The sequence below is a fragment of the Bacillus rossius genome, chromosome 3 (genome assembly GCF_032445375.1).
Source record: "Bacillus rossius redtenbacheri isolate Brsri chromosome 3, Brsri_v3, whole genome shotgun sequence".
Taxonomy (NCBI): Eukaryota; Metazoa; Arthropoda; class Insecta; order Phasmatodea; family Bacillidae; genus Bacillus; species Bacillus rossius.
Window position 1 is genome coordinate 75,107,240 of NC_086332.1, and position 13,320 is coordinate 75,120,559.

A 13,320-nucleotide genomic window follows, 5' to 3' on the forward strand; every position below is an offset into this window, starting at 1 on the left:
CGAGTTACGTAACGATAGTAACGAGTACTAATTGTTATAGTAACGAATACATACGGTTACACATTTTTTCGTTACTTTTACACCTCTAGTCGGCACTACCGTATTTATTTCCGAATCGCTAGGGCACTTTTCTTGTAACTTTTGCTTCGGTCAGTTGTTGGGGTATCTGTCTGAGAAAGGGGTGGTGAGTTTAATACCAAATTTATTTTCTAAAAAAGTTGACAGGTTTCTTTAAATGAAAAAAAGTATAGTTTTCCAGCGACTATTTCGTTTGAGGCGTACGTGCGTTGCCGCAGCCGCACTCCTGCTATTTTGTAAGGAATTAAATAGTCGCGCTACACTAGCACCACCTGTTAGCAACATCCCGAACCAACATGGCCACCAGCAGACAGCCCGTGTCGACAATAGATAGCAGGACAATGCTGCGTCGGCCGCAGGCTGAGATGCTATACTTACGTGGCTTGGTAGGGTATTCTGGTTATTTTGACAGAATTGGTGATCGCATCCGTACTTATGGGGTATCGTTTTAAAGAGAATTCACACATCTGCTCACAGAAATTAAGATTTCGTTAATATAACCTGTTATTTTCCAATTATACAGGTTTAAACACAATTTTTATGCTATTTTCAGTTAATTTTTATTTTTCGGGGGCCAAAATTTGTCCAATTCGGTTATAGCGAGGACACGGTTATAGCGAGGATCAAACCCGGAACCGTGACACCTCGCTATAACGGGACTCTAGTGTATTTGGCACTAGTTTAGCATAGTTATCACATTAACTTATTGATCAGTTGTTTGCACAAACAAAATTTTTTTTACTACAAAGCTAGACAGCGATGAACTCTGTTCTATGCACCTTTGATTTCTTTTGTAGCATTTGGTGTTGCCATGACGTCGCAGATCCTTAAGTCTCCCACTGACAATATTAAACACAGAGTTAGGTACACACTGTGCACTTTGCCTGGTAATCTCTGCTCCATGGCTTTATCCATTCTAGTTGATTTTCTCATTCTCGTTCATACTTCTGCTTAAACGGAGCTCAATTTGTTGGCACCATATGTTTTACATTCATTGTACTAAGGGCTGCAAGTATTTAATTATTTTATATATTATATCAACAAGTCATACAAAGTATATGAAATCAACACCATAAAAATGTTAAGAAATTTCTGAAATAAAGCAATAATTATAGATAAAGGAATAATTGAAAGTGTTGCCACTTACGTATTTCAAATTACATTTGACTACAATCAATTACAGAAGCCCTCAACAGAAATTGTATGCAGTTGACCATAGTTATATACTTTAACGCTAGAGTTTTGCATCTTATTCAAAGTAATTGCCTTCTTGTGCTGTGTTGTCTTAAGTCCGTGATAAAGATTTGTTTAAAAACACACTTAAATAAAAGAAAAACTATGCTGCTTTTCTCCGTCATTTACAATATTTGTTTTACGAACAACGAAGTATGTGCAGGTATGACAGAAATTGCATCTGTAAAAATCTGTGCTGATTGAGTAAAATCTGGGAATCAGTTCAAAGGCATGAAATCTGTGAAACAGATAAAATGTGTTGAATCTGCAAGCCTGGGGTAGACTATTACCTAGTTTTTAGATACAAAATGAAGTTATTAAGGTGATTTATTAATTCACTATGTACTAGAAGGTACTAGGTACACTGGATTAATGTTCCTTATCTTCTTTATAAGCCAAGTTGATTAATTGTATTTTTAGGGCATATATAGTCTAGCTCTAGGGCAATTCCTTTGGCATGGTTATTTCACTAGTACATGAATAAAATTTGCAGATTATGATTTTTTCCAAATAATGCACCAAATATTTAATGCACTGCTTGTCATTTCTGACATAACAGAATGTACAATGTCTGGAGACAATATACAAAGACTATAATTTTATGATGCACTATAAAGCAATAAATTTAAACAAGAAATATCACTGAAGTGTATTCAAGCCCTTTGATTAGGAAAAGTAGCAAGGTATAACGCAAAAAATAAATATGAACAAAAAACATATCACAATCATGCAGTGAAGATATTAATTCTAAATACAGACAAAAAAATTTCAAATAACATGTTTTTATTGTAAAAAATTTCAACTTTTAACAATCTGCCACTAAAAATTATAATTAATATTATCTATAAAAACAATGTTTATAGAATTCACTTCCATGTGGCAACTATTTTATTACAACTTCCAAAGTTAAAAATTTTCACAACATTGAATTATTAAAATTAAAACATTTTAAGAAAGAGTCTTGGTGTAGAATATTTAAAATTGCACAAATATGTACTATAAAATGCTAATTCCAGTACAAAAATCTTTGGTTTCTTATTAATTATACAAAAATAATTACAGTATATATTAATATTTTTAAATAACAAAAATTCCGAAAATTTTTAAAAAATCTATTCTTTACTTGGCTTTCCAACATCGACCAGGCTCTTGTCCAGCTTCTTTTGGCTCAAAATGGCAGTCAGCACTGTTGTCGGGCGGTACATTTCTGCAAAATAAAATAACATATATATTGGAATGTTATAAAACTATTTTACAAATAACCACACTTACAAAAAAATTCTCAATATACTTTGGTGAAAACATACAGACTGTGTAGACCCACCCCTCGAAGTAAGGTTCTTATTCGTTTCAGGAAAACAGAGTGCTGATAAAAACAATGCTAATCAAATAAGTTTTTCCATAAAAGTTTAAGTTAGTCAAAATAGTTATTTTCCATGGTAAAGTGTGCTTGCTGATAAACATTTTAATCTCGTTAAAATTAATTTACAATACTTAAATGTGTCTAAATACATTTGAAGAACATTTAAATAAATATTGAGTAATATTTTGAAACTAAACCACTTAAAATTAAATTTGAAAAATTCACAGACCGCATCATTTACATAATAGGGGTTTGGCATAAAATTCCTAACAGGCTCTGAACAACATTTCTGAGTTACAAAATAATAATGTTATTTATATAAGAGATGTGTTTCCAATAAAATAAAATTTAATATATCATAATTAAATGTTTTCTATTATTAGAAAGAATATTTAAACTGTTAACATAATTCCCGACATTGTTGTTTGTGTGTGTCTGCCATGACCAGATACTAGTGCATAAACGTTGGCTGAACACTTGGGTCATCATCAGAGGTAAATACATATGCAATAAAGAAAACAAATACCTATAACTATTATGGAAAGAGCAAAATATTGTTTGATTCATCTCAGTATGTGTTAATTAATTGCATTGTATTTAATGCTACACAAGTGCTGTTTCCAATGTTTGTGCATGGAAATAAAATTCACGTAAAAGATAAAAAGGGGTACTTCCAATATACGACCGCACTACTTAAAATCATGCGGCAATTTATTGGCGTCGTTACTTCAAAACCATGCAAATCGAAGTGTGTTACTTCAAGAGGCGGGTGTATCTCAGACCCTCTATTTGTGTCACAGATCTGGCCCTAAATACTGATTTTAATACTCCATACATTTTTTTCCAAAACACCCTCATCAACATTCATAATTTTATAACTTAAATTATTTTTTGGTTCCAAGTGAAATGTAATATTAAAGAACAAAAATGAAACAGGGAGTGTGGTGAATAGCAGAATATTGTCTCTTATAGTTCTGTGAACTGCAGGAACCTGCTAAACAACTGTAGACAGATATATTAATTTTACAAAAGGCTTCTTATAACTTACTAATGTAATAATAATCTTTGCAATTTTAAAACATCCCTCAAAAATTGTAATTCTCAGCAGTTTAATAAATCATTTGCCTGATTCTCAGGGAAATTTATTTCTGCAATCCATACCGGTAAAATAAATAGTAAATTGAAGACATTTTATTTTCTGGGGGAAAAAAATAAATTTTCTGGAGAGAGCCAAAACCAAAGAAAAAACTTGACAACTGAAAGGTGTAATGTGTATAACAACAGATATTTCACACACTTACACCATTTCGCACATTTAAAGTACTTGAACTATTTTGGTTAATATGTTTTATTAAATAAACATTTATTTTCTTACATTCCAGCACCAACCGAGGAACATATATATGCACACCACTACAGCAAAGGTATGTCAACCCCTTTTATACAAGTCAGTCGGCAGCTCCCACGAATCGGATGGGACTACCATCAGTGAGCTTATGGAAGGTCAGGAACCTACCATTACATTTTTTGAAAAGACACTTTAAGATGCAAGAAAGTTAATTATGTCAGCAGCACATGATCACCCATTAAGTTCGTGACTCGCTCGGTGTGCCAACGTTCAGTCTAGTTCAGTGTGAGTTCATGAAGCCACGACGGGTCTAAACACATCATGTGGCTGTATGGCATGTCTGACGTTCTCTGAAAGTTTATTATAATTTCCTTCTTGCCCAAGTTCATTATTAAAAAAAATGCTTGCATGAGACCTACACACTACAAACTGAAAATTGATTACTTGCTTGTAGGTAGCAAGGCAGTGATTTGTGCCATCGAGTTGGTACTAAATCATTTGGATTCAACAATTAAGAGTGGAGAACACTGACAGAAGTACAGAGCATCAACAATTTAAGTTAAAATTTTCCTAATTTGAGTTTATCAGGCCAGGTCTGATTGGACACTAAGACAATTTGAGCGCTAGGTAATATCTGGTAATATCTGTACATTTATTATTAAATGCTGGTATGTCATGTAACACTACTGTATTAGTGTTTTCTTATAATTTAACTACTGGTAATTGAGTCTTGTAAAATGAGCATTTTCGAAACCACTGGCAAAGTGCTTTTTAATGACAATTCTGGCAAACTTGCAGAATCAACTTTCGAACAAACAATGCCTTTCAAGGCACCTACGGACCTTACCAAACTGTTTCAATTACAAACACAGTTAAAAATTTTTGGTGATGTATTAAACAAGTGGCTTGGCCAAGCCAGTGCATTCATATATTGCTTACATTTTCTATATAGTAACTCAAAAGATTTCTCTCCGAATGTGCAACAAGAAACTTGGGCAAGCATTGGTATTTCCTCAACTAAATTACTGTGACATACTCACCAATATAAAAGAAATCCTCTGCATTATATTACAGAGATTACAGGATTTCTGCATTGGCTATGTCTTTACCTTAAAATGTCAAAATCTTATATATTACATAACTAGGGACAGGGAATTTTTGTCTTTCGAAATGCCAAAAAGCGGTACTTTGACCCGAAAGGCTGCATTTTGATTTTGGTGTTTTGAGTAACCAAACTTTAGTGTCTTGTATCCCAAAACAATAATTTTAATATTTATAGGAACAACAGAAAACAATGTTTTAAACAGATTAGCACTTTATTACTGACTCCCAATATGATTTTTCAAAGAAACAGGTAGAATAACTGTTGAAAGTGTAATCAAAATAATTTATTCACATGCGGTTCTCCAGCTCCTATAGGTAAACATTGATTCTAGCCATGGGCATAAATCATAGGCGGCCCCGCCCCCCAGAACAAAAAGCCTTTCACTGCATGGGCCAACTTGCACTTACAAAATCATAGCTGTGAAACAGGAATGATAAAGATGTAATTCAACAGGTTTCCCCATGAAATTCTACAGATTTTCATCTTGGTTCTAGAAATGAGTGCAGATTTTACCATAGCAAAATTTCACACCTGTGCTAATAAAACAACGTTCTAAGAATGTCAGTTAAATCTTCTGTGTTGGTTGCTGTCAACAATTCCACATGCTTCAATGAGATTTCCAATTTTCAGATGGTTCTTTTCACCTTCACTCAATTTCAAGTTACAAAACACATTACATTAACATGTTTACACATAAATCATGTTCATTAAATGTTGTCATTGAATTCAAAACATGCCATTGAGGTACGCACAAACGCTACTGATCGCTTTATGGGAAGATAATCACACACTAGTGCAGAAATAAGGGTGTGGAAGCCATCTTGGTTGATATTGCTGGATATGATCGTGCATGTTAATCAATATTAGCATTTTTTTTGGTTGATGTTTATGATTTTTTGTTTATGATTTTTGCTGAGTAAACCAACAAGGCTAAATACAAATTAACACAAGTGTTAAAAATAATCACATTGTTCATGCTTAATATACAAAATTCACTTTTTTTTTTTTTCATTTGACTTAACTTTGTGCAAATTCATGAATATGTCGCTTATGTGAAATTTTCCCGGCCCTACAAATAACTATAAAAAATTTTAATTGATATGCTTGGAAGACAAACATAGCTTGAATTTTTTTTACTGCTACACCATATAATGACAACCACTGAACTTAAATATTTACACTCAAACACCAACCTTAATAAAATCCTTCAACTTCAACTTAATTTAGAAATCTTTACACTACACAGACACACAAAGCTAAAAATTCTTACCCTTAATATATGCTCTTATTATAAGAATTAATTATGTACTATATAATTTCAAAGTTTGTATCAGAAATAACTATTGAGTCATGGTTACATAAAAAATCAATTTATCCTGATTTCACCATGTAATATTAAGTCAAAATAAACAAAAACTTAAAGAGGTCATATTTTTCATCCAACTAACAATTTGATTTGAGCATGGAAATTTTGTAAATTTCTTACACCAAAACAATAAAGAACATTCCAACATATAACACTATACAAAGAGCTTCCTTTTAAAAGAACAAAATGTTACTATGACAGCAGTGAAGTTTCTATATACCGTAAGTGGCCTAGACGGTGATGACTGATCATTGATTTAATATAACAGTTTTTCAGATGTTTTCGTAGGATACAAAATCTAAATAAACAACTCAAAAACCTATATTAAAGTTTCAGTTCTTACCAAAGCAACATTCTGACATTGATTCCACCAAGTGGTCGTCACCTTCTCCACAAACAATGTAACTTTTGGAAGTGACGTTGTGGTCCGCCAAGTGCGAACATTCGACAGATTGCCTTCTCAACTGTATAGTCCCTCCGGCACACTCAATGATTTCGTGGAGGTAACGTCGTCCCGGGACCACACCAGGTGTAACGTAAAACTGCTTTTCCTGAAAATAATGCAGATAAATAACAACATATGCTATGAGTAAATAATAAACATACAGTAGTTTTCAGTGACACACATTTCAAGGCACTAAGATTCAAAATTAAAAGCTACAAATTCTTGATACATAACCTGATATTATAGCAACACCTTTTGTACCCAAGCTACAGTTATTTATTTACTGACTACAGACTTAATTTTTCAAGTCTAAGTTAAAGCAACATAAGTAAAGTAAGGTTGAAAGCTTACAAGGATATTTTGATATTTGACAATCAAAATGTGTCAGTTGACAGTAGATATGTACAAAATTTTCCTGTTTATTTAATAAGTTACTTCTATTATTACTTTAAATCTTATTTTTATATTGCCATACTTTTTAAAAATGTTTTCTCATATACATATATTCAAAACTTCTTAGTTCCTTCAGAAATGTAATATGAGGGTTGCATTTTAAAATCTCTAATATTGTGAAACTCTTTATAACATAAATAAAAACCTCCTTGTAACTTACTGTTTGCTAAGTCCCAGTGAAACCTATATCCAACATAAGGCAGTTTCACTTCTATATAACAAATAGTTTCTTCTTCTTTGCTTTCAAATGAAAATTTCATTATAGCAAAGATATAGAACAGAAGTATCAATTTAAATAATAATTCTTTAAAAAGTCCTCAATTTATTTACATTTAAAAATTGTTAAAAACTAAAACATAAATGTTTGAAATATGTAATGAAACAAAATTAATTAAAAGTATTTATATTTAAAATATTTTCACAAAATTTCACAGCAGAATTATAACTCTAAAACTATGTGACAAATTAATAATGAAGATTGTTGACAAAGAAATGGCAAGATGGACAAGAAAAATACATAATCACTAATTCCTTGTAAACAGAAAATTCAAAAATTGCTGGACATAAATTTAATGGGTTGCAGAGAATACCAAACAAGTAGTTGTTAAGTAACATACGTATGGAAACTCAATCCTGCAAAGTTACAGGTGCGATAAGTAGCGCAAAAATTTGATGGTTTGGATTTGTATGCGACACAAATAAACAGCCAGTATTGGTTTATACATAATAGCTTAAATAAGAAGTGGTTATATAATTCTTCAGAAGCCCCACTCTAAAACAAAATACAAAGCAGAAATTATAAAAACTAATTTTTGCAAGATTTTGTGTCAACTATGAAATCCAGTACAAATTACATGTTGTGATTGAATTCAATTTAAAATTCTGACGTGTTCTTGGTACAAAACATTTAAACATAAGCATACAAAAATATAACTGAAATGCTCTTGAAAACTTTGTGGGTTAAACATGTGATCTCAAATGTTTTATATACTAAAGCATACAGAGCTTCATATAATATGAAAACTTTACACTGATTGCCAAAAAGCTCAATTAAAAAAATAACTAATTTTGTTTTTATTGAAATGCATGTATTTTACATAAAGTTAAATGGTATTAGCTGCCTCACTTTTCAGTTTTTACTAACTATACAAAGTTTGACATAAAAAATGAAAACTAAAGGGAGGATTTCAAACTGACCTGAAAAAGTTTGTCCCTGTTTGGTTTGCTGAGGATTTCACTCAGAGACAGCCCATTAAACTCCTTGATGTTGTCACTGCTGAGGAAGTATTGCTCTTCGCCTGAAGAAAACCGGTCATGTACGAGCAAAATGCTACACTTCACACAAAACAAACAACAGCCCCAACATCAGCTGAAGCACTTACCTAAAAACTTTTTCTGTTCGTAGCTTTCATCAATCCATTTGTCTGACAAAATGAACTGCAGCTGCGAAACAGCACACAGGAACTTGAATGTAATTTGCAGTTCGCCCATGACCAGATGTGTCGCCTCTCTCACATTGTCGGTCACAACTCCTCCGAGCTCCACTACTTTCTGCAACAGATGAAAAACACAAATTAACAACACATCCCTAACCAAATATAAAGCAAGTTGAAGCAGGGTAGTAAAAATGTGTACCTCAGCATGGGGGGTAATACAGAAGCTGGTAAAGTTCTAACAACATTGTTTGAGAGAATAAATCTTACTCAGTTTGTATATCATCTCAATTAATTATCTTTATTTTCCACCATGCAATTGACTAGATTTTCTCAATAAAAATTAGTTAATTGATAAGATTAATGTTAGCTGCTCTAGAGCTAGCCAGTTTTTGCCACTAATATTGTTGAAATTAGAAAATAAAATGGCTCAAACTGATAACAACATACCATATCTTAGTTTCAGTGCCTAAGATTCTGTAGTTGTGTAAAATGTAATTATTTTGAGAACTAATAACACTAACTTAAAAAATACATTCATGTGTGTCCAAACAATTGGCCCCCGGAATATATAATATACACAATGGAAATTTTTTCCGATAGGATAAATAAAATACATACTTTCCATTAAATTAGCAGTAAAACTTTTTCTAACTACAGTAAAACTCCCTTAAGAAAATACCCAAAAAATGTCCTGTATAGTGAGTTAAAAAAATTAACACTTGATTGATAAATATATAAAATTTTACCCTTTTAATAAGTTTTCCCTGATTATAATTTTAAATTTCCAAGTATCCTGAAAAGTACTGTACATACATATTTTCATTCATTGCACAGGAAACCTAAAAGGATACTTGACATGGTTTATTTGCTGCTAGCTTATATTTTCATACACCATTATTTCTCAAGCCTTTGTTGGTGCTAAAATCTCAATGTGCAACTTTTTCTCTCCGTTCTTGTATTTCCGAACAAAGTTCAGTGCAGAAGACTATTGTTCCAAGGCATTTCTACCACAATCAAGGCAACTCGGTAGACATAAAAATGAAATAGAATAATTGAACTAATCTAAGAAAAGTAAAATTTTCAGAAAGATAAGAGCATAATTCGAACTCAAGCTAGAGATTAATTCTTCATCCAGTTTTGGTAATCATGTGCAGTAGCTACAAATAATCCTATTTGGTGAAACGTGTTCTAAGAGGAGACCTGAATGAACAGTACACGCAGTGTTGTTAAGTAACGAATTACAAGTAATCGGATTACTTGTAACAATTACTATTCAAGTAATTTATACTTGTAACGAATTACATTTAAAAAATGTAATTCGTACTTGTAATCTGAATACATAACATTAATTGTAATCGTTACATTAAGGTAATCAATACTTTATATTTACTTGCCGTTACTTTTATTCTCGGAACGTATAATGAATACAATTAAGAACAAGAAGATCATACACTTTTGTATTAGTAAAGTTTATAATTTAACGCTTGTAGTGCTACAATCGTATGCACAACATCTATGATCAAAAATGAAGAGCCAAAATGACTTGCAGTGTCTCCAACATTACCCTATCCTAAAATCTGCATTTTTAAAATTTAACACATCGTTGAGCGTCTTTTCAGTGTTGGTAAAGATGTTTTTGCCATCAAGAGAGGGAATATATCTGATGAGAACTTTAAAATGCAATTGTTTTGTAAGGTCAATTCCAAAATTTAAAGAGTGTTACTTTTATTACAGGTAGCTACTTGTATGAAGTCTTTTGATGTTATTCAAGCAAGTTTGTCCTCAAATATTATTCATTTAATTAAAGATAATAAATTTAATCATTACATGAAATCTTTTTTTAACAAAACATATATGTACATGTATGTTTATTAATGTAACAAATTGTAAAAAAAATTGAATCGTAGGTCATTTTTAAAATGGTAGCGGAAAGTAATTGTAATTGTAATTGTAATTTTACTGATTACTTCTATGTAAAATAATTTTTACTTGTAATTAGTTACTTTATCACTACAGTAATTGTAATTGAGCCCAATTACTTTTTCCGAGTACTTTTAACAACACTGAGTACACGACATGAGATCTTAGAAACATTCAATGAATAGAGACAAGATTATATAGTGAACTGCAATAAAACCAACATATCACCAAAAAGCAAGTCATAACACTGCATTGACACCAAAATGCCAGTTAATCCACCATATAGCACCGAAATGCACGTTATATCATGATATTAAATAGCATTATACCAAAATTTCATTCAAATCATTAAAAAAAGTTATCTTTTAATGTTTAAAATTTAAGTAATGTCATTTCCGGACAAAAAATTGTACCAAAACATGGATCAGAAAAATTAAATTTGTTTTACACCTATCCCTCACTTAGCACGACTAATTTGTCCCTAAAAATGCTCGTGTTATTCGAAATCGCGTATTCTGAAGCAGTAGTTTCCATAAATAGCAAGGCCAATTTATTTAATGTGTTCCAAAATTGTGTAGGAAAATATACTTTATGTAATATAAATGCGTAGAATAACACTTAACTATAAATATGTCATACCATTAATCTTTATATGCCTCCCATCGCACTTTGTATGACAAATACGACACCGCGTAATGGGAGATACCTGGTTATGTACTTTATCGTCAGTCGGCTGGCTGACTTGCCCACCTGGGAATGACCTTCAACTCACGTCACGTACCTTTCCAAACAAACCTTTACGGACAGTGAAACCGATATTACTGTCCGGACAATTACATTTTATTTTTCAAAAATTATAGTGCTTATTCGCGTATCACCACCTGATTCACACTAATCCTGCCAGGCCAATGATTATTTTTTTTCATTGCAACATTCATTTAACAACCTTTTACAGGTGAATCATCTGATAATTTCTGATCCAGAATCTAATGCCAAATATATTCCCGCTAGTACAACCAACATCATCAGACTTATATAAACTTTTGATAAGAGTCATTTCGTACGATTGTGCGCACAGTTGTCTTGCTTAAAACGAAAATGAGACCTACATAAGCGTGGCCTTCATGACAATCTGCACGCCGTAATACTTCTAGTTTTGTCTCAAATACTTGAATACGATGCATTATGAGTGATCAAGCACATACGGTTACCGGCAGCTAATGGGCAGATGTTGCTTTTGTTTGAGTAAATTCCCTGCTTCTGGCTAGACTGAGTTTACGGCCCGGTCCGTGGCCAGGCGACAACGATACAGCACTGCGGCATACGCGCGAACATAAAAACATTTGGTCCATTACACTCCATAGCTGCAATTTAACTTGCAATAGCTGAAGTTTGTACAAGAGCCAATAGCGCAGACAGACCTGCGCGCACATCTCTTCCCCCCTTGGTTGGCTAACTGTATCCCACGGCACATCTCTTGTTTACAGAAGTTGAAACAGACTTCATGGCGTCGTGCCCGACATTTTTTTTTTTGCCTGCGGAGATTTCATGTTAACTGAAATTTACAGATGCGCTATTCAAGACTGGGGCAGTAAAATTAACAGCGCGCTAAATGAATCCGCACAATCTGAAGACAAGTGAGGGATAGGTGTATTGTTCATCTCTTATTGAATCACTTTGAAACCACTAATGCTCGCCGATTTATTTTTATCATAAAAATGCAACATATAAATTTTACCACTCTTTGGTGGAGAAAACATTAAAAACAGCCTTTGAACAAATAAAAACAATAACACAGAAACTTCTGTTTTAAAAATGATTGGACTAAAAATAAAACCATAAAATCTTGTCTCTATCAATTGCTGAATGCACTGATGGTAGAGCAAGGTACCGGTCCTTCACCACCACTTTAGACCTTGTGAATAGCCCCTCCCGGTCGGTGGAAGGACTGCTGCGGAGACTTGGGCACGGTAGTACTGTAACAGCTGCTAGGCCATCAGCAACAGGTACGTTTAAGTGCATCCACCAGTAGAGTTGGACCTTGCACAAATTAAGTCTGACTTCCAGTTAGACTCGACCACTGATCCTATTACCATATTAACCTGAATAGAGGCCAACCTCAATATAAAACCGACCCCTACTTTTGGATGTCCCCCTCCACCGAAAAATAATAAATCCATTTTCCTTCTACATCAGAATCACTTTCACAACTTGTTTTCAAACATCAGCTCAGTTTTCTATATCCTTCGCCATCGCACATTATTCTCACATATCGTGTATTATGTTTGGCATAGTGTACAACTATGAGGTCATAATTATTACCAGAAGAGTTTCTTTCTTGTTTTGGTCTATTGGAGCCTGAGATGGTGATGAGCCACGTTTATTGACAAAATCACAAATAACAGGTAGATAATTATAAATCTTACAAAAATCTAAAACGAAAAATTCCCTTTTGCATAATGTACAATACAATTGAGATTAACATTACATTTAAGATGGAAAATATTTTTTTATGTAAACAAGCACAAAAAAATTGAGAAATAAATATTCATAGGGTGAATTCCCTTAGCTAA

The 13,320-nt window shown here is 32.7% G+C and overlaps 1 protein-coding gene across 5 annotated transcripts in view; it reads right to left on the reverse strand.

Moving 5' to 3' along the window:
- Nucleotides 1–2,077: 2,077 nt before the first annotated feature.
- Nucleotides 2,078–13,320, reverse strand: part of LOC134530910 (PAX-interacting protein 1-like) — a 146,674-nt gene continuing 135,431 nt past the window's right edge. For 2 of the 5 annotated variants that reach the window (XM_063366214.1, XM_063366212.1), the window contains exons 22-25: nucleotides 8,774–8,942; nucleotides 8,589–8,689; nucleotides 6,837–7,044; nucleotides 2,078–2,518 (exon numbers count right to left, since the gene is read on the reverse strand). In XM_063366214.1, the coding sequence (XP_063222284.1) occupies nucleotides 2,424–2,518; nucleotides 6,837–7,044; nucleotides 8,589–8,689; nucleotides 8,774–8,942 (573 nt within the window). In that variant the 3' untranslated portion in view covers nucleotides 2,078–2,423. The remainder of the gene's footprint in view (nucleotides 2,519–6,836; nucleotides 7,045–8,588; nucleotides 8,690–8,773; nucleotides 8,943–13,320) is intronic. The other 3 variants (XM_063366213.1, XM_063366216.1, XM_063366217.1) reach the window with 2 other exon arrangements.